The sequence below is a fragment of the Scomber japonicus genome, chromosome 8 (genome assembly GCF_027409825.1).
Source record: "Scomber japonicus isolate fScoJap1 chromosome 8, fScoJap1.pri, whole genome shotgun sequence".
Lineage (NCBI taxonomy): Eukaryota > Metazoa > Chordata > Actinopteri > Scombriformes > Scombridae > Scomber > Scomber japonicus.
Window position 1 is genome coordinate 12,453,075 of NC_070585.1, and position 22,561 is coordinate 12,475,635.

General features: G+C 41.7%; 2 protein-coding genes across 2 annotated transcripts; one reads left to right on the forward strand and one right to left on the reverse strand.

Annotated features, from left to right (window-relative positions):
* Positions 1 to 860: 860 nt before the first annotated feature.
* rmnd5b (required for meiotic nuclear division 5 homolog B) lies at positions 861 to 5,803 on the reverse strand. The gene is made up of 10 exons (XM_053323507.1): positions 5,610 to 5,803; positions 5,046 to 5,222; positions 4,708 to 4,850; positions 4,492 to 4,629; positions 4,243 to 4,343; positions 3,762 to 3,928; positions 3,392 to 3,557; positions 3,146 to 3,248; positions 2,900 to 3,054; positions 861 to 1,842 (listed from the first exon to the last, which is right to left on the reverse strand). The coding sequence occupies exons 2-10, from the start codon at positions 5,182 to 5,184 to the stop codon at positions 1,779 to 1,781; spliced, it is 1,176 nt and encodes a 391-aa protein (XP_053179482.1). The 5' UTR covers positions 5,185 to 5,222; positions 5,610 to 5,803; the 3' UTR covers positions 861 to 1,778.
* A 5,632-nt stretch (positions 5,804 to 11,435) lies between these two features.
* On the forward strand, positions 11,436 to 19,783 carry si:ch73-43g23.1 (serine/arginine repetitive matrix protein 2). Its single transcript, XM_053323549.1, has 3 exons — positions 11,436 to 13,519; positions 14,126 to 16,534; positions 16,616 to 19,783. Exons 1-3 carry the CDS (start codon positions 11,436 to 11,438, stop codon positions 19,722 to 19,724), a joined length of 7,602 nt encoding a protein of 2,533 aa, XP_053179524.1. The 3' UTR covers positions 19,725 to 19,783.
* Positions 19,784 to 22,561: the final 2,778 nt, after the last annotated feature.

Sequence of the window (22,561 nt, forward strand, 5' to 3'; positions counted from 1 at the left end):
TGTCAACCAAAGAAAGAAAAACGGAGGAAATTCAATGAAATCTCGCACAAAACATGTACTTTAATCCATTCCAAATGAAACCGAGATAAAAATGTTTGTCTTTAAACTGAGTTATATGTTGCATTGTCAGTGTGAGTTATGCTGGTGCAGTGCTTGCTGAACAAATTAGCCTCACCGATGTGAGGTGACATCACCATTTTCAAGAGGACACCAGGAACTATTAGTACGGAGCATCAACACACATCCAAATAACCTTGGACCTTGTGGCACGCTTTCCCCAATTGTAAGCTGAAACATCACCAGTTGAATAATATATACAAACTCCAAAAACACCCTATCTACCAGCCTCAGAATCAATAGTGAAATATGTGTAATCTTTTTTTTTTTTGTTCAAGACTCTTTATATAAATGTATAACTTTAATACTAACTGCAAAGTGTGGTATGAATGGTTACAATGAGCCCTGAGGAAATGTATGGATTTCAAGGTTTCTATTCTGACTCCATCTCAAATAAAAGCCGAACCTATGCAGCAGAGGCATTTTCTAAGTATATATTAAACAACAGCCACAATGATCAGAGGACTTCCCCACCCACGACGAGTAAAGCTGAATCACAAGCCTATAGTCAGACCATACGTCTACCATCACACCACTTTACATCTCCAAATCACATGGCGTGCAAGCTTAGGATACACAGTGCGGGGCAGAGTGAGAGGCGATGGTACAACCGTGATGTGTTCTGTAGAGTCGTTAGTTCTGTAAGTTTACGCAGTAGTGTCGATTATGCATGTTGCCGTTCGGTTTGATTTACTATTTTACATGAGCCTGTCTGGCAGTTGCAATGAAAAATAGAAACAGAGCACATTTCACAGTAGTATATATTTTTTGTTTCCTTTTTGTTGTCTTTGTTAAATACATACATAGAACAAGACAAATGGCTTCTATAATGAGGAAAATCTTGCTGGTGCAGTCAGTCACAAAAAAAAAAAAGAGAAAAAAAGCTGTTCCACCATTGATGAGTTAACTGTTGAACTGATCAAAACGGATACATCAGCCAACAGTGACTTTCAAGCTACGTGAGGCCTTTATTACATTATGGAGGAATAATGGGTCACAATCAGAGTTCGATTCAAAAGAAAGACCTCCACAGTTCCCTTCACCAGCAAATAATAAACCTTCAGCACACTTTGTTACTAAACATACCTTTCTCGTGTATAATAGAATAGTTTATTATCATCTTGAAATCAGAAACTGTCTATCGATATCATTTACTCAAACTCTACACCCATCCGTAATCATTCATTCAACTGCTTCTGTCAACAAAAAAAAAAAGGAAAAAGGAAACAAAGAAGCAGTCATTCGTAAGCCAACTCAAACAGTCAATAAAGCAGAGGAAACAAACACTATAAAGTATTACATACTTTAAAAAGATAAGCCTATAACTCTGCAGGCATTTGCAAATGAGTTTCAATGAATGATCCTTTTTCAGAGGTGCTTCTTCGGGAGGATGTTTCTCATTAACTGACAGGCTCCTCACGCAACTACAGGTTGTAGTTGGACCATCCCCACTGGACTCTGTATACTATGCAAAGTTGGAGGGTCCGAGGTGGATTACGGGATAGCCAAGGTTGTCCAGAGGAGCACTGGGATAAAACCTTAATGCTTACAACAACAGGCCGAGGGCCAGGGACTGAGGAAAAGGGCCAGAGCAAATGGTCCTGGAAACGCAAAGAGCTCCAGGGTAACTTCATCCTTACTCATGAGGAGAGTGTGTGGTATCAAAAGTAGATCTGTTTGGCATGTGACGGATTCTGCTCCATGGGGCAGTACGGGCATTTCAACCTGAAAATGAAACAAGAGAAGGTGAAGAGGGCAAGAAGTTAAAGTGTGTGGCTTGTTGGTTTAACAGGAAATATCTGTTGTTTTAAATATAAACCTTTTGCAATTTATTTAGGAAGAATAATGGGTCACAACTTTATTGTTAGATTAACACATTTGTACTTGTGGTCAACATGGCAACAAGTCAAAACACGCTGGTCTCACAATAATGCTGTTCTTTATAATAGTACTGTTTCTGTAGTCTTGACCCATTCAGACTTTCCTTGTCCATGCACCTTATAAGTAGGTGAAGTTGTGTAAGAAATCTCTATTCTGCATTTACTCAAATACTAAATGTATTTGCTCTCTTGTCTTAGACTCATTGGTTGGATTCACTATGAATGAGCAGTTAAATGTTTTGATGCAGAAAAAACACAAACGAGATGTTTTTACTTGCATATGAATAAATTATGCTGCATGCAGTGATGCAAACTCATCAAGGGTGACAAAGATGTGAGCTCACAAGGAGGGTCCACAGATACTATAAGCACAACAACTACGGCTCTGTGATATGACCAAAACCTCATATTGCGATAATTATACCTATCCTGATATAGTACATTTTAATTCGATGAATTAAAATGATTAGTTTCACAACAAAATAAACACTAGAATATAATATCACACTGGACTTTGTTCTATCATCATACGATATATTTTGTCCGTAACAACTGCTGACAAAAGAATTGGAAAACACACATTATTATATTTTGAGAGTGTGAAATCATTTCATCAGACACCCTGGATCTATTAGCATTGGAACTTCATGCTATAGTCAAAACAACAACTGCGCACCAAGGGCCAAACTAGTTGAAATATGTTTCGACTGCACCCAATCCTCAACAGAGAATTGAGAAATGTTTGGCATCTCAGTCTCTCAGTCCTCATCCAGCACCCCCTGCCTCAAATTTAAAAAACTAGTTTGGTCAATCACAAATGACCTATTCTAGATTCTAAACGACAACTTTCGCATTTTCGGCAAAAGGTGACAAGTTTGCTTCCCTATGCATGGCTGACTTACTTCCCAGCATTGGTCAGTTTGTTGAGGGCGTCTCTGGAGATAACGTGGCCACAGATGAGCTTCATGGGCGGGTTGCTCTCTGAGGTTTGCTGCCGCAGGATCGGGCAGGCGAAAACAGAGTGGTACCAGCACTTTTTGCCCAGGTCAATTTCAATCTGTCAAGACAAAATGAAAGGTGAGAGAGAATGAAGAAAAAAAAAAAAAAGATCAAAATATCTGGAAAATGTAAAGACTAACGAAACTCACAGGCAGCTCATCTTTGTGCGTCCAGACTCCGCTGCACTGTCTCTGCTCTATCACCTGCTTGATGTTCATTAACACAGGCAGAGCCATACAGCCTGATGCAAAGCTGGGGAGAAAAAACATACACAAGACAACAGAGAAAAAATATTAAAATTATCAAAATGTTTTAGCACTGAGCTTGAGTATAAATGTACAGACTTTAAAGGAAGTCAGAGATGATGTCTTGTGTGTTGTTCATTGTTTTCTAACCTAACACTGAGTGGAGACTCTACGGAGAGGCCCAGTAAAGCACAGGCATCTCTGGTAAAGATGTTACAGATTTCAGCCCACTGATTTGTCTCCAGTAAACTACGGTACGGAGAGTTCTCGATGCCATGACGCAGGTAAACCAGACTGCCCATCAGGATCTGGATATCTGCAGGGACAAAAACATAGAGGGATGATAAATAACAAAAAAAATGGGGTAAATAATATTCATGTGTTAGCCTCAAGAACACTTTCTATCAATCAAAAGGCAAATTATTTTAGGTTTAAATAAACAGTGAAATACGACTCAAATGAAATGTCTTTGTGTGTTTGTGTCAAAAATGTCACACTGATGCAATTTTCAACTGCCTACCTCTCTGGTGCTGAGAGGCAAAAGGCTGAAAGTGCCTGGCGTACTGCAGAGCCTCCATTTGGTTGCCGATTCCCCCACTGAGCAAGCTGATGAAGTACAAGCGGTGCAACTTGAACTCTAAACTGCTGTTCAGGTCCAAAAGGCGCTGCCGATTTGTCACTGCCCACCTGGAAAGGTACAGACACGGAGAAGTACAGTGAGCAATGAACATCCAAAAGCGACACAGCTGGCATGATCATAGTACCACTAATATGAATAGAAAATGCATAAAGTATTCAGGCAGATGGTAAAAATGTTGGCAACTTGTTACACTGTGTTAAATTTTCTTTTTGTGGCAGTTCATTTTAACTTAAAACTATTGAAACATCTGTCATCTAACTTATTTTCTATCTTTACCAATGTGTGGAAATAGTTAAGTCAGTTTATTGTCTTTACACTATGATGAGTAAGTAGATTCAGAAAAAAGGAAAAGAAAACATACTCTAGTGCCGGTCTGAGATCCTGCATCCTCAGAGCTTCAAGGATCCTGTTCAGTTCCAGGAAAGGCTGCTTCATACTCATATCTATAACTACACCAGACTCCTAGAAAAAGACATGGGTATTTTCAGTTAGTTTAAGTTATTCTCATGATTATAACATAAATAAATATTGCACTAGATATTATTTATTTATCACAAAGCTATTCAGGATTACACCAAAACATCCAAATCAAAGTTCCATAGTTGTTTACCTGACACAAATCCTCTGCAACACTGAGCATCCCTTGTCTGTACAGATGCTCCACAATGGTTTCACTCAGATATTTCTGTCTCTCTGGGGTGTCCCACACTGTCTCTGCCACCACAGCACTAATCTCTGCATCAAAATTCTGCAGACAAGCAGACCAGAGCTGAAGCATCTATATGCCTAATTGACAATATCACAGAAAGTTAGTGGCAGGCCTTACCCTGTCAATGGCTTTGCCCACTTTTGACACACTGCCATGGATGTCCTTATGTCGAGAGGCGAGCATCTGCACTGTTTCTTTGATATTCTTACAACACTGGGCCATAGTCTGAGATAGGACTGACAAGTCTGCATCTTGTACACCTGAAAAAAGACAAAGAGTTTTCACTGTGTATGTCTTTGCCTGTGTGTGATTAGATGCAATAAAGCACTGATTAAGCATAAATAACAAAGCACTGTTTTCTTTTCTGAAAGGCACACTGAATTTAAATAATCACAACAGTAAGATTTCATTCAACTTATATACAATATATCTTAACAGTGTTCAGTCTCTCTTACCAAATGCAACTAGCTGTCCTCGTATCTCGCAGACACTGCGCAGGAGCTCATCGAGCCTCTCTTCAGATTGGTGGCCGTACATTACAAAGCGATGGAGCACCTTCTCCAGCTCCCGCTCCACACATGCACACTGTTCCATGATTCGGACTGGAACACTCACACACACAACAACAACACCTGAATCAAAGGGAAAAACCAGAAATAAAGAAAAATATAGGTCAAAACCAGTTGATTATTAATATTCCAAAAGGTACTTGAGAGCTTTAAAGAATTTAATGATGTATATTTTCCTTTATAAACATAAATACAAAACAATATTTTTTAACCTCATGATCTAAATTTTATTTTTAAAGAATTACGATCAATATATGCACTGAGCAGAACATTGTAGTAACAAAAATGAACACGGTTTAATATGTTGGCCTGGGCTATATATTAGTCACAAATGTTATTGTTTACATTGTCAGTGCCCACATGTAGTTTGCAGTTTTGAGATGACACAAATAGTGCTATAGTGGATTTAACAGAATAGAAAGTTCTACAAATTTGGACTTTGGATCTCAACCCATGAATTGAGTGTCCAGTTGCCTGCAGTGTAATTGACAACATTGATATAGTTTTGTCTCCCCCCTCATTGTCACACAGCTGCATCTAGAAAAAGTCAACTCAAGCCTGTAGTACAATGATGATGAATGTATTACATGACATTTGACAGCTGGTAGGCATTCCTCTTTGAGCGAGACAAGAAAAGACAACCAAACCGGTGTCCTGATCAAAAGTTTGGCCTGGTGAAACACTGCTGACAACTAACAAGGCCTCGACAGTATTAAAAGGCAGACTGTGAGCTCTGCGGCCTGGTGTTTACTAACCTTAGTCGTCGCTAACGTTTCAACCTAAGTAAATGTAATCATCAGGTAACGATAACAAGAGAAAATACTGATCAGTGATTATGGTTGAGTAGCTGTTCTGACATTGATTATTTCTTATGAAAAGGATGAGTAGACAGTTGATACCCATCGTTTTGCTTTAACTGGCCGCTGACTACAGAAAATGTCCACCTAACGTTAACACAAAGCTAACAAACATTAACGTACGCTTCACCTCGACTGTAAAACTTTTTATTTATTGATCGGGCACAATGAAGCATATAAAGCGGTGGGAGAAGTTATCTAGGTAAGTATATTTGTAACAGAAATTAAGAAAAACTGATATAAACAAACGCCTGTTTGTGGTAAGCTACACAAGCTCGCCATTGCTAACAGCTAGTTAGCCAGTTTATGTTAGCCAGCTGCTCACTGACAAGGCCCAAATAATTTCAGCACAGAATGACAACTCACCTTATTGTCGTTATTTTGTATTTTTTCCAATACTTAAAATATGTGTCGCTCTTTAACTGAATTTTTAAGACAAGTTTGAATAAAAACCCACTCACCTATCTTAATTAGTTAGCAAACATTAGCGTTAGCCACTTGCCTGTTATGGCAACACTTCACCAGCAGTCGTACTGCGCATGCGCATCTTCCTGTGTCGCATGCTGCGTTTACGGAGCTCTTTACAACAAAAGTCTTTTTTCTGCGACATCAAAGGCCCACAGCGAGATCTTCTTCCTCCCTTTTAGGTTTTATTGGAGGGTAGCAACCAGCTTATAGGTGCATTGCCGCCACCTTCTGGATTGGAGTGTGGGACAGTAGTAGTCAAGTCAATTTAGTAGGCTATAGCCCAATATCAAACATTTGTCTCAGGGGGCTTTACAGTCTGTACATCAATACAACTGTCTCTTTAGACCTTCGGTTCACATCAGGGGAAAAATGTTTAAAAGGGAAAATGGAAGAAACCTCAGAAAGACCAACAGAGAAGGGATCCCTTTCTCTTCTCCTGTGTTTATGATTGAGCTTCTTTAAAGCATTTTAAATTGTTGCTTTGATTTGCACTCTATGTCCTTTTAATGATTTTAAAGCAAATCATTATTTTATGCTGCAAACTTATATTTAATGCTCTGTTCTAGTCTAGTTTTTATTTTATTAAACTAGAGGGGGGTTTAATTGTATGTTTTAATGTTTCCATGATTTTACTATTATTGGGTTTTATTTTTATTTTTCAGATTGTATGTTTTTATGTTTTTTGTTTCCAATTCTTACTGTTAAATGTTTGTTTTTATGTAAAGCACATTGAGTTGCCCCTGGGTATGAAATGCGCTATATAAATAAAACTGCCTTGCCATGCCTCTCTTACAGGATGGCGAAACAAGCAATACATGAGAGTAAAGAAAATGAGGAACCAAATCGCAAAACTCTTATTTTACTCTCTTCTGTTATGTTATTTAACTAATAAACCGATTCTTATTTCCACGAGGCTCTTTCTAACAGATTCCAAGATTCAAGATGCTTTATTTGTCAGTCATCATGTCAGACATGTGAGCGAGATGTAGTACTCAGGTCTCAGGATTTGAAAATAAATTAAATCTAATTAAAAACCAGCTTAGCTAAGTTATTATAACTGTTACAATTAAGTTGTAAATGTTTAATTGTTTCTGGTTCAATACATTGAGTGTAGGTTCCAGTTGGCCGCTTGCCTATTCTGTAAACTTTTGATAGTCCTGTATCTTCAAGCAGGTTGTGATTATTTCCTACCTTTGGTTACTGCCTGAGTTTTCATTTATACATGTACCCAATGCGGTTTTGAATAGCCTATGGTAAAGATGTCCTCCTGTGTCACTGATGTCCCAATATTCTTGCCAGTCTTTATGCATTTGCTTCTTGACAATAGTTTTGACCTCAGCCTGACTTAATTAATTTCTACTTAATTTCTATCTTGATTTTCTGTCATTTTAATGATTGCTGATTTTAATGATGATGATGCTTCGCTAATATGTCAACTTATTCATTTTCTTCAACACCTACATCAGTCTTCCAAATGATTTTGACTTTAATCAGATTTCTTTGTAGTACATGGCAGATTTGAGGCATTCACAATTCATCCTTTAAAGGCTGTCACAAGATAAAGATGCATCAATGTGAAAATATACATTTTATACATATGGTACATGGTCAAATTAGAGCTAATTATAATTATTCTATATGCTCTCGGAAAATTTCTATTGTAACAATGCATCACATTTATTAAGCTGATCTTATGTTTTGTATGTGAAATCTGCAGACTGGCCCAAGTGTTATCAAATATACATGTTGGTGTAAAAAGTGTAATATTTCCCTCTAAAATGTAGTGGAGTCAACTTCCAAATTATCCATCTAATTTTGAATTTAAAAAAATAACTATAGCTAATATTAAAGATCTGGCTGGTATATAGCTTGGCCATGCAGAATTTATCACACCCTAAAAGAGCAACTAGGTCAGTTCAAAAAAGATAGATTTGAAATGTGATCTTATGTTTATATTCTTACTGTTTGTCATACTTAAATAGACTGACCCGTCATGAGACTCGAGACTTCTTTAGCACCATATCCCTCTGATAAAATCCTGGCAGTTAAATTAGATGTAATTAATTTTAAAAAGTAAGTCATGTTTATCTGTCTTCTCATATAAGGAAGTGTTGTGCCAGACAACATTTGACATTTGCTCAACATGTGGACACAGACCGTCAGCCTCTGTGCCAAGCCTCTTGGTTTGGAAGGTAATTCAGCATTTGTCTTTGCATACATGCCCACGCAGCTTATTGTATACACATAGCTTATCTATGTGTTGCATCGCTGAGGAGGGTGAGAGTAGGTGAGGTCTTTGGACTGGTGTGACTAATCTATCAGTGATGTGGACTAAAGCTCGCCATTGCTGAGGTGCTCATCATTCTTTCCCCTCTGAGTCTTCCTCTAGTCGGTTGTGCTGCCATATCTGCAGAGGTTCAAATTCATCAGCACTTCTGTGCACTTTGGTTCACACTATCGCATAACCATCACACACGTATATACAATCATACATGCATCTTATCCCCTCAAAGCTTTTTCAAATTTACTGTTTTGCACTTTTACTCCATATTTCCCAGGTGATATGTGTATGAATTTATAACACATAATGAAATACTGTATGACAGTTTACTATATGAGTTCAAACAATGTCATCCATCCTCTCCATACTACCTGTTACGAGTTTAGAGGGATATTGTTTGTCAATGCTCAAGCATCTGGTGAAATATGAAAAGGATATTTCTGAAAGGGGATCTGGTGTCCATAAACACTAGTCTATTAACACTAATGAGTTTATACAGAATTATTGGTGGAAAAATGATATTCATCTGTTGTAAAGCTCTGTGAGTGAAGCCATGTTGCACTAACTCAACAAAGGTCAAGGACTTAGCTCCAGGTTTGGCAAGCCATACTAAAATGTGTGCACTTGTGGCAATGTATAACAGTTCAGAGAGAAGAGTGGACCAAATTACATATGTATAATGCCATACATAAAATAAATGATTGACTTTCCAGTGCTGAGTGATATCTCTTAACCCCTTGATACTCCAGATGTCAATCAAAGCCTTGTGTAACATTCAGACAGCGTTGCAATCAAATATTTTCCATTGGCTTGCCCTGAATGACTTAATGACTGAGAATGAATGGTAATCTTATGAGGTATTAGGATAGGGACAGAGGGCTTATCCAAACTCACTACCATCAAACAAGCCCAGGCATCCTCATGTGACTCAACGGGTATACTGCTCCCATAGCAACAGTAGTACATACAGCAAAATGACACAATCCCTTTTGTTTGGTTATTTTAATGGAACACTTTAGTATGAAGACTAAATGTGAATAAATATAAGAAATCTGCGTATAATTCCACAATTTTATTTGTTATAGTCCTGTAACATAAGATATCCTGGCATTAAAAGAAAAATATTAGTTAAAACATGTGTATACATCTTACTGATGTTATGCAAGTGTTGTTAGTGAACATGCAGTACACAAGAGTTTTGCATGTGAGCTGTCAAAGTTGGATGGTATGCATCAACCTCTGACCTGTTGCCCCCTAGGTAGACCTTAGCATGCACACAAAAACACACATACAGTACACACCCTCGCACATGTAAGCATACATTAACTACATCCTGAATGCTAAGTATAACCTCATACATAGTAGTCAAGTGGGCAATGTGTGGGCTGTACAATGGGCTCCGTATATTGCATTCTTTCCTCCAGCGTGCCCAGGCAAACAGCTAAAACTATGGCTATCTGGCCCTGATAGTATGGTTCTATATATAGAGGACCCTGTGACTGAGCTGGCTGTAAGTGTCAGATTCCAGGCGCACTCATCCGTCCTGGCTGCATCAGCACCTGCTGCTAACTATAAACCCACCCAGCCCCTTCACCGCACCCCTGCTCAACTCTCACAGGAAAGCCAATGCCCAACCAAAGCTCAGCCTGGAAAAGAAAAAAGATCCAGGTTAGACTCAGTAAGCGCTTTCCCTGAGGCCAGCTCAAAGGGGAGGGGCAAAAATAGAGATGTGAGCATTAGAGGATGTAATGTGTCTGAGTTAGATATACTTTACGCTTTTCCTGTTCAAGTCTGTTACATGGCAGATCCTTTGATATTCTGAGGTTGTCTATGCAGTGTGGCTCTGCCAGACTGAGCTGTACAGAGCTGCTTGTTCTGGGTTTGGGAGTTCTTGTAGGCTTGGAGTGTACTGTGGATTTAAGAGTTTGCTGGATGAGGGGCAGATATTGCAACACAAGGGAACCTAATGCCCTTGGGAAAGCCTCATCATTGGCCAAAGGTACAGTACCACTCATTCTGTCTTTTTCTTCATGTAGTGGGAGACAACACTCTTTCTCCAGTCAGTCCTACAGCATGGCAATGTGGGAAGTTTAGATAAAGGGTATGTATTTGGCAGAGATATCTAAATATTGTCACTTTCCATATATCTAAATGTAATGACTCTCGGCCTTTTCAATGCAAAATAAGTTGCACTTGATGTGTAATGTGTTGATGAAATCTTGTGAACTACATGTAAGCACACCAAATTTCTGGTATGCAACCATTCTGTCAATTTTAAGTGAATGTTTCATATTTATGTATATTTTATTGTATTACTTTGAAGTAGTTTGCTATTGCTTTTTAAGGTATTATGATATAGTTACAGTTATGCTCTTAGCTTCTTTTGGACATTTACATCTCATTGCACTGTAGGTTTGAAGTTTATAGGATGAATTGACTGTAGACAAGCTAACAAAATTGGGAAAAAATGTATGCTTTAGCCTATATTTTCTATTAATACGCTTTTGCCTCTCTATGATACTCATTAAATGTTACTGGTGATATAAATGAATGAGCTGCACACAATCCATGTGTCCATATCTTGTTTCCAGTTCAGGAACAGAGCCCAGAGCAGACTAGAGGAGCAGACTGGACTGGCCACAGTGAGAATTTGGAGCTTGTAGACTAGCGATGGACAGCTGGACTCTCCAGGGGGACAGCTACTCCTTCCTGCGCAGTGCGCCCCGCACCTTTTCTTTGTGCCATCGTGACGGCACCCCCAACCACGTTGAAATATTTGACATCATCAGCGTTCCTAGTCAGCGCAGTGTCATCTCCGAGACCACCTGCCTGTGTGACATTTTTGGGGACGACTGTGAGTCACCTTCCCACTCAAGCAACCCTGCTGTTGGGACCTTTGTCCCTTCCCAGCGGGAAGTGGACGGGACAGCTGCTGCATCACCCCTGGTTGATGATTTGAACGACTCGTCAGGCTCTTATCACACTCCACAGGGCTCCAGTGAAGGAGAGGAGGGGTTTGAAGACTCAACAGAAAGGCTTTACAGCCCCACATTGCAGAGCAAGTCTTCAGAGGGGAGGCAGTCAGAGGGTGAGGGACTGAGCTCAGGCCATCCAGAACATTCTAAGGATAGTAGCCCAAATTTAGAATCAAAAAGCAAATCTCCAGTACCTCAGCTTAGTGCAGCTAGCTCATCATCTGAAGTCCTTAACACTGATTGTAGTGAAAAGACACCCTCTCCTGGACAGAACAAAACGTATTCCCTCAATCCAGAGGGGAGACTGTCATCCTTGTCTTCATCCTCAGTTGAAAGGAGACATTCACCCTTGTCTCCTAGTCCAAGACAAGCTTGTTTAGAGGCTGAAGCAAGGAGAATCACTCCTAGTTTGAAAGATAGACACAATAGCCCCTCACATCAGTCTTTAACTCAAAGTCCTTCCCCTGAGCCTAGAAACTGTGCAAGCTCATATTCCTCTGAATCAGTGAATACCCAATCATTACTTGAGGTCAGAGGAGCACGACCTTTACCTGAATCGAGAAGCAGCAACTTTAATCAAACCAACAGTCCCTCACCTGGACCCCCATCTAAAGATTGTTCTCTAGATTTACTATCACCAACCTTTGAATCTAGAGCAAGCCTTTCATCTAATTCGTCTTCACCCAGTTGTACAGTGTTATCACCCCAGTCAAGAGAAACATCGGTCTCTCCTGAGCTGAACAACAGGTCATTCTCCCCTGATACTCAAGCATCATCTCCTTTCCAAGAGCTAAGAGGAAGGGTCTCCCTGCCTGATCTTTTCAGCAGAGGCTCCACCCCTGATATAGAAGATTCTCCCCACACTCCTGAGTTTATTTCAGATCCTGACAAAACTGAAAGAGATACAACTACTCCTGAGAACCAAGACACAAGGTTACCAGCTGGCAGTACTGTCTCAACACCTGCCCCTCGATACACACCTCCCTCACCTGTGATTTCATTTGTTCCATCTCCTGAGCTTAGGGACAGTAGTTCTCCTGAATTTAAACACACAGCCCCTTCACCTGACTTGCTTAGTGCTGCCTCTCCTGGCCCCTCACCTAAAACAAGACACATTTCAACGCTTTCTGAAACCAGTATCCAGGTGTCTTCACCTGTGGAAAATCAGAGTTTATCTCCATCCCCTGAAATTAGGAGCAACAGCCCTCCCAAAGAGCACAGACATACTGCTTCCTCTCCTGAAATCAGGATTACAGCATCCTCACCTGAGGTCAGTAGGAGAGAGCAGGCTTCTGAGGTGGAGACAATATCAGACTCTCCTATTTTAGATCCTCAATTTGAATCTGCCTCATCAAGAAGTATCACTTCGTCCCCTCATATCACAGGGATTTCTTACTCTGTAGTTCAGCGTGAGGACAGGGACACTTCCCCATTTCCTGAGCTCTATCATCTCTCCACTCCTGAGCCTGATAGGACACGTGTGTCCCCTCAAGAGAGGAGCCCTACCCCAAGCAGAGACAGTACACAGAGCAGTATAGCAGAGTCCTCTGGTACACCACGAGACTCACCTCACATTTCAGGCTTCACAAGTTCTGTCCTACAGCCTGAAATAACTCTGTCGCATCAACCAAGGTATCAAACACCTTCACCTCAGCTAGAGCACCACACTCCCTCACCTGAGCCAAGATATCAGACCCCTTCATCTGACAAATATCAGAGTCCCTCACCTCAGCACAGAAGTAGAGATCCATCACCTGTTGCCCCTTCTCCAGAGCAGAGGTATCAGCAGCATTCTCCACCAACCCTCCCCACAGAGTATAACCCTCAGTATTTACAGCCTACTCCTCCTCCCCTCAATACACCTGCGATCAAGGGGGTTTCCTCTTCACTTGATATTACAGAAATACAGTTCCCCACACAGTTGGCAAAAGATAGTGTGTCACCCTCATTTGACTCAGAAAGAGGAGAGAAATCAGTTGTAAGTGAAACCAAAAGTAGTTCTCCAATAGTGGCTGTTCGTTCACCTGTAACAATTACACCTGTTTTAGCTGAGGAAAAAGTAGACAGCTCTCTGAAACAACAAAGCACAGAGAGAGAATTAACATCAAAGGAAGGAACCCCTCAGCATAACTCAAGTTTAGATTCGTTGTCTGAAGGAAAACAAGATATAGGCACCACCTTTTTTCAGATACAAGACCCTTGTAATAATCCCTGCATTGAAAACAAGTCTCCCTCCCCTAATCGCCTATTCTCTAGTAAAGAAAAGGGTCCAAAGATTTCACCTGTCTACAAAGGTACATCATCTGTGCAAAGATTGGAAAACCAACAGCCTCAATTTACAACTTATTCACTAACCTCTGAAAGCACCAGCTCATTGAAATCTAGCTGTTCATCTGAGAACTCAAGACAATTGTCAACCAAACTTGGACATAAAATCAAAGATAGGTTTACAGAGGACATGGCCCACCATGTAAACAGGAGAAGAACTCCCTCTCCCCCACTTACCAGGTTTACACCTGTACACATAATTGCCCCTGAGAAGCCTTATAGACAGTGGCAGAACAGAGGTCGTAGCCCCCCTCAGGTTGTTGCATCCTCACAGAGTGGTAATTTAAAAAAAGCGGTGACAAATAGGGAAAGCCCCACTGTTGCCCCTGCTGACAATAATAGCCTGGCCCCCTGGGTCAGGCAAGGAAGGCAACTGGAGATGGAAAGGGAAATGCAGCTGGAGGAGGACAGAAAAATAGGTAGAGAGAGGCAAAGGGATGGGGAGATGGAGAGAGAGAAAAAGAGGGAGGAGCAGGTGCCTGAAAAGGGAGAGGGCTGGCAAGGAGACGCCAGTTACAGAGGGGAACAGGTTGAGCTGTCATTCAATGCCAGGAATAGAAAAGGGCCTGCGAGTCGCAGTACAGCTCCCACAAGCAGAGAGACCCGTCAGGGACTGCCAGCAGTGCATTCCTATTCAGAGAGCTTGCTTGCCAACAGACAGCTACAGCAACAACAGAGTCTGCTTAGACTGGCTTCCCAGCAAGACACCAGGGGTGGTGTTCCTAGCAGGCGGCTTCAACCTCCTGCACTACAGAACAAGAAGAGTGCTCGTGTGGTCGCAAACAGGCCCTGCCAGAGTTCGAGCTCCAGCATGGGAAGTGAGTTTGATGAGGCAGATAATGAGGTTAAGTGGTTTACAGACTTGGCTTTCAGTAGCCTGTCAAGCCCTGAGGTAGATTACCTTGACATGTACAACTCCAGCCACCGCTCATCTGCCAACATCTCTCAGCCATCTACTCAGGAGAGCCCAGCCGGGGTCAATGCTGCCTGGCTGGCCTATGCTGACTTAAGGGGTTCTGCTCCAAAGCTGGACAGTGATGACCTGTCATTCCAGCAACCATCTACACACTATTCGGATGGTCTGGATCCATCAAAGCGCTACGAGATGGGCAGCTTTGAGTGTGTAGATGTGGCTGTGGAAAGAGAGGAATCCATGAAGGTCAGAAGAGGAGTGCCAAAGAGACAGATCCAGCTGAAGAGGAAGAATAATGCTGAAGGAAAGCAGGATGAAAGCAGTGACAATAGTAGTCCAGGGATTCCTGTGATGGTGGATAGTCCCTCTCTAGAAAGTCATTCCAGAGAGACATTGCTGAGACAACATAGCACACCAGCAGCAATGCAAGAATGCTGCCCATCTGAGCACAGTCTGGAGCCCAATCAACAAAATGAAAGAAAATCAAAACTCCAAAAATCTATTTCTCTGGATGAAACATTTACTAAGACCAAGATGGCCACTTGCCTCATCAAGAGTGTGTTGTCTAAGAAGATGCAAAGTGTTGATAAACAACCTGACGAGCAGGTGGGAGAAGAAGTGAGCCCCACTTTTGAGGAAAACAGCCTACCAATAGAGAATGCAGTTGCAACACTTAAAGATTCCCCAAAACCCAATGCACATAACCTGAGTTCACCTCTTTATTCAGATTATAGTCTTTCATCTGATTGTCATGCTATGAGAGGAGAACAAAGCCCAAAGGAGGAAGCCAGATCATCAAAAAGCTTTGCAGTGAAATCCAATAACAGGCCAAGTTCAAGTAGCAGCAGCAGAAGTGTTAACTTTTCAAGGACTGACAGCGAAGAGGCTGATTCTCAAGACAGGAATGCAACCTTATTAAGATCTGAAATAAGATCAGATCTGAAAGTGCCATTTGATAGTAAACAGTCCAGAACTGGAGTTCAACGAGCAGGTGAGAGTAAAACATGGGAAGAAAGGGTGGATGGTGACTCAGCAAATACCACTGCCGGGAACACAGGAGCTCCTTCTGGTACTGGAGTCCATAGCACGCAGGCCAGAATGACAAACAGAAACCAGGAATGTGAAAACACAGTGGACCATAAACAACTGCAACAGAGTGACGAGAGCCCCTACATGTCAAAAACACAGGAGATTTCATTCAAAGCTGTGGAGAAAAAGAAAGCCTCTCTCAATGTCTGTCTTACACCCGAGGCAGAAAACAAACTTGAAGCTTCTTCACCAGATATGTCCTTCAGACAAAAGGAGGAAAGAGTAGAGACCAACATGGATCTGAAAACAGAGGAAGAAGATGGAAATGGGAATAATAAAGTTAAGGTCCCCATCCACAAAGTAAGAGATGTCAGGCGACTTGTGAAAAATACTTATAATCTTTCTTTCAAGGCAACGAGTTCTGTAATGCCATCTGCTGTAAGTGAAGAAAGGGTTGAAAATTTTAATGAGGAAAGGAAGGAAGATGTAAAAGAGGAAATTAGGGATGAGGTCATAGAGAAGGAGCAGAGGGAGATAAGGCAAGAGGAAACTAGGGAGGAGGTCATAGAGGAGGAGGAGATGGAGATAAGGCAAGAGGTAAGGAGGGAGGAGTGTCTGGTGGAAAGAAAAGAGGAGTTTATGGTGGAGAGGAAAGAGGAACAGAAAGTGGAGATGAAAGATGAAAAGCCGCTAACCTTATCTCTGCAGAGCAAAGCAAAGTCTCCATCTCGTTTGCAGCCAATACAAATAGAATACAAGGCAGTTTGCTGGAAAGAAGACAAAAGTAAAGTGATACCAAGCAGTAAAGACTCAGAGAACCCAGATGACAAACGACAGCCATCTCCAAAACTTATCATGAAGGCAAGCAGAGAACAAGAGAATTACTCAGATACAAAGACACAGAACAGCACAACAGGGGATGCAACCATTACCAAGCCCTGTCAACACAATTTAAATGTGGAGGGAAAAACACAAGAGACTAAAACAGAAACATATAAAGTGCCACACAGTGAGGACAAACCTTTGGTGGTTAGAACGGACCGAAAACCTCCCATGCTCGGAAGCCTCCCCAAACTACCAAGCAAGGAAAGAGAGGTGTCCACTGCTGTTGTGTTGATAAGGGATGCATCCAACAAGTCTAAGACATCTGTATCTCCAGCCCAGGAAGAGGTTCCCACTTCACCACAGGCCCCAGCTACTTCACCTTCACCTGGGCCCATGACCCCTGGCAGCACCCCTGGCAGCAGTGGCCACACAGTTTCCATGTTAATAAAGGAGAAAGGCTACCAAGCTGACATTGGAGCAGTGGTGGGTGATGGCCAGAATGCAACTGGAGGGAAAGGGGCTCCACGTAAACATGTTAACAGCCTGGAGATCCCCCTTCAGACCACCACGCCCTCAGATGGAGGTTGGATCGAGTCTCACAGAGATAGAACATTCTCCACCTCCTCCACCATGTCTGGCCGCTCAGGAGTGTCTGACCACACAGATACTCTCACAAAGACCAGAGAAGAAGAGGGTGTTAGTGTAAAGCCCACAGTAAAGGATGCAGCAAAGCAAAAAAGTGCTTCTCCACAAAGGACTACGCAAGACCAAGCACCACTTTCCATCAAACAGAAGGAACAAGGAGATTTTGAAGCAGTGAAAAGACTAGATCCAACTTTCCCTCCAAGATCCCCTGCAATAAGGAGATTAAGACCTCAGCCAATTGAGGTTAAGTCTCTGTCTAAAGAAACAGAGAAACAAGAGATGCTAACAAACAACACAGGAACCAACAGGCCACAAACTATTGAAGTTAAATCTATAGCTAAAAATTCTCAAAAGCCAGTTGTGCCTCCAAAACCAAGCTGCAAATTCAAACCATCAGATTTAGGAGGAATGCCAAATGAAGCACAGCGACCAACAGTGACAACATCAGCTCTAAAACCTCAAAGCGAGGAGAGGTCTCAAACAATTGTAGTATCCTCACCAACAATCTATAGAAAGATCTCTAATGAGTCCACGTCAACATCAAACTATACAAGAAAACTAGCTGTGTCTGCTGTTTCCAGCCTCAAACCTCCACCAAGCAAAACAACAGCAACCACCATCTCTAGTCTTTCAAATCAGTCAACAGTACCACCAGACACAGAGGCATCTAATGACAGGGGTCAGCAGCAACAGCCAGGTGCCTCGACTCAGACCTCTAGATATACACAAAGACCCACAACTTTAGCCACAGCTCCAAAATTAGCCCTTGGCCCAAGCCTAAACTCAGCTCCAGCTCCAGTTTCTGACCCAACAGCAACCCAAGTCCCTGGACCTGCCTTAGTGGGAGCCAGACAGGCAAGCCAATCAGCTGTTGTGGATCCAAACAGCCAACCACAGTATTCCAGGACGGCATACCCTCATGAACAAGCTATGCCAGTCACATCAAACAATCCAAAACCACCTGCTGCTGTATCCATAACTCAAGCACCAGGATACACACACCAGCCATACAGATCACTGTCCAGTGAGCGCTCTCAAATGACTGACGACCTGCGCTTTTATGCCTCAGATGACCCACCAAGCTACGATGAAAGAGAGAGCTTCAGTCCTCTTATGCTGCCAGATTTGAACCCCAGGAGATCAAATCGCTATCAACCATCCTCTCGCCCTCCTCCTTGTTCTTGCACAGCTGGCTGCCCCTCCCATCCTGGTCTCCCCCCTTCTCACCATCACCGCAGCCCCCACAACGTCACCCCTCCTGCCGCTCCACACTCCCCTGGCCAGGCACTACCTTACCCAGTTACCCAGCCTGCTCTCCGTCCCCACCAGTGCAGACCTGATACTCAGCCAATGAGTTTCCAGCCCAGCTCTCCTAAGTCAAGTCCTCTTAGTTCAGGCCAGGCACCAGCCATGTACCAGCCTCTCCACCAGCCTCCTCCCTGTCCTCCTCACCCTTCACTCATGCAGTCCTGTCCTGCTGATCGCCCCATGCAGCCAGCCCACCATATTGACCTCCGGCGCCCCTCTGCCCACAGATCCCCTCAGCAGCAGCCACCAGGCATAACTGGGGCTCCCTATAGTGATCCTGGCCACAGCCACTCTCCTGGCCTTCCCTCTATGGACCCCCAGTACCTGTGTGGCCCTCAAACCCTGGGGCCATCCTATGGCTCTGAGTATGGGGGTGACAGCTCCAGCTTGTACTCAGAGAGCGGGTATGGACAGACACCTCGTAGAGTGCTCCTGGATCCTGAGACAGGGAAGTATTTTTATATTGAGGTGCCTATGCAGCCACTTAGGAAAATGTTGTTTGACCCAGAGACTGGCCAGTACGTAGAAGTGCTCATCCCCCAGCAAGCAATGTCTCACTCAGGTCTGTACCCTCCTTCAGCAGCCCCATACCCATCTCTCCACAACCCCAGTATGTATGCCACTGGTCCGCAGTACATGCCCTATGCAGCTCCTCCTCCCACAGCACACCCCCAAACTCAACCCCAACCACCCCGATACCCCGAGGCTTCTGCTGCAGCAACAATGCACCCAAATGGGTCAGGCGTCAGCTACAGGAATTCCTCTGGTCAGGGATCCAAGCCAGAGCCCCAAAACCATCCACCACTGGACCAGAGCTACCTAGAGAGTATGTATTATGTTCCTACTGGGATGAATGCAAGCCCCAATCCCACCCCACCAGACTATTACCACAAACATCCCCCCAACCTGCCCCCAACAGGGGGGAAAAGGTCCTGAAATAGAGGATAGAGGCCGTCTTCCTGGAGCCTGTTGGGTTTTAAATACACAGTGTATAAAAGGGATGTCTAATGTTAGCCTGTAATGTTATTTGAGTTTTCACATTGCAACTAAAGACAGCAATTCTTTAGTTGTTGTTTATTTGCTGCTGCTTGTTGTCTACTGGGCTGCTTTGATAGAACAAGAAATATAATTCTTGAGCTAATGATTTTGCAAACACAAGAATAAGATTTTTCTATGAGGTGTTCTTAAGAATAATACCTAAAGCTAAAACAATACATTGAAATTGTTTTCATTTTTGATACATGGTAGGGATTACATACTGTAACTTCGCTGGTAAGGTACAAGCACTATAAATCAATAGGTTTACCGATTAACTGATGGGTGTACTTTAACAACAAATATCTAAAAAACTTGAAAATGCTGTTTTCAAAGAACCTCATATTTATTATTGTATTATTGTATTTATCTTATATTGGTTGAGTGAGTTTGTGCACATGATGTCTGCAACAACAATGCTAATAAAATATTTCACATATGTTTTGTCACTTTGCTTGACTTTATTTTCTTCTAACTTAACTATCTCAGCTGTTATTTATTAACCCTTACATACTGTTCATATTCTACACCCTTGCAGTATGTTCCGGGTCAATTTTGACCCAGTCTAAGAATCCCCTCATAAAAAGTATCTTTACCAATTTTTGAACAAAAGATCTATTTAGAGAGCATCAATAGTTGACCTGACTGAGAGTATTTTTATTTTTTTAGGTTTTACACCACTCATTTTGTTCTTCTATCACACAATATCATGTCCTATTTTAACTAAGACATGAAAATATAACATAGCAATAATTATTTAAATGTATTATTGAAACTGAAAATTACAAGAACTTTATGGAACTGTGGGGTTTATTGTATAACCATTACAGACATCCGTTTTCACTGCGAAATCATAAAAAGAAATCTTCATAGTTACCATCTTATCAAAACTATGAATTATTAATTTTTTAAAAGCAATAGATATGTGTCTGATTTGACTATGGACAGACTGTGCCCCATTTTCATCTTGATCCTGGTGGTTGCTCACAGCATCACATTAACTAATATGTCCAAACATACACACACACTTTATGGAACATGGAATATGGGTACTTTTTATTTTATTCATTATGTTAAAAATGCACCGAAAAAGGCAACAGTGTTTTAACAGTCAATTAAATATACTGACTTTCTTTAACAGAAGACACAGAGACTTTGGTTACTGCTACTTTGAAACTAGCTTTAGGAAGAAGTATTGAGGTGTCCTGCATCCTTTTTGCATCCTCTTTCTTTCTCTGACTTTGGGAGCACAGTGACTTCTTACACTATGCTACAGCAAATATGAGCTGCAATTTATGAATTCATCAAGATGTGGTGTCTGTATTCAGTTGACTGGATCACATATCTAATTGCAAGCAAAAAAAAAAAAAAAAAAAAAACATGATATATTTTTTGTTTTACTAAGCACCAATGTCCATAACTGAGACCTTATTATTCTTTGTGATTTGTAGCTGTGCACTGTACAACTGTGACCACCAGAGGGGGCTACAGACCACTACAATTTATCAGGAAATACCATCTGGACGGTATGCTCAGATCTGCAAACCTTCCGTGAGAATACTCAGACACAGGAAAGCAGACTTTAATGGTTTCCTAATCAAAACCCGACCCTGGTAACTGAAACCAGAGTCTAATTTGTTTGCCCAGAGGGACAAAATTGGTCCTTTTTGTCTTTGATGTGGGCAGCAGTAAAATTAATGAGAGCTCTGACCAGTAGTTGTGTGAGGCTTAGAGTGCAAATGTGTGTGTGTGTGTGTGTGTGTGTGTGTGTGTGTGTGTGTGCGTGCGTGCATGGGTGTATGTCATCTTTAAGGGGCAACATTTAGTTCCAGAAGAACACATAAGTATGTAAACAAGCGTATCATTCACATCTGAATGGGAAATAATTTTGACAGCACATGGCAAAAATGTACTCTGGGTGTGTGGGTGTGTTTGTAATTGGAAATCTATTTCATCAGTGTGCTTAAAACTAACTTATGCATCCACAAATTGTTGTTGTGTCTGCTGAGGCAGAAGCATGCAGCATGCACTTAATCTCAGCATCAGCTGACTTGTTACTGAAGAGGACGGTGTAATTATTAAGTCATTAAAGTGAGAAGGCAGGTGTAACACAAGTTTATCAGTTAAAAATGTAATTATTGCACAGCAACAGTGTGTAACAACCAAACAGTAGCAATGGCACACAGGATCAGAAAATCAAAATGACTCCATGTTTGTTTCCTGTTGTGATCATTAATATTAATAGCCTTCAGTAAATAAACTTGTATCCATCCTGTCTCCCTACAATATCCTCTTATGAAAGGATCAGTGGTATGCAGTGTTTACGTTTATTGCCTTGATCCTGTATTGTCACAATCTGGATAACCATTAGACACACCTTAGAAACACACACTAATCTGTATAAAGCTGACACACCTAATACAAAATCACTTCCAGACAAACACACACACTTCCACACACCTTGGGCATGTTCCAAGAATCTACTTTACATCCTACTTATCTAACTTCTCAGAGTGAAACCCGGTCTCAGCTCAAAACTGAAACATAACTTAGAGAGACCTACAAAGTTGTCTAGATAAGCAAGCCAACCTGCTCTTTGAAACAGTGTGGTTTTTTAAATTATTAGGCCACAACTGTCACTAAATTTCAAAAAGACTGCAGTTATATAGTCAGGTAGTCCCTGTCAGCAAAAAGAGCAGATTGAAACCTCAGGACAGTGATTATAGCATTGCTTTACT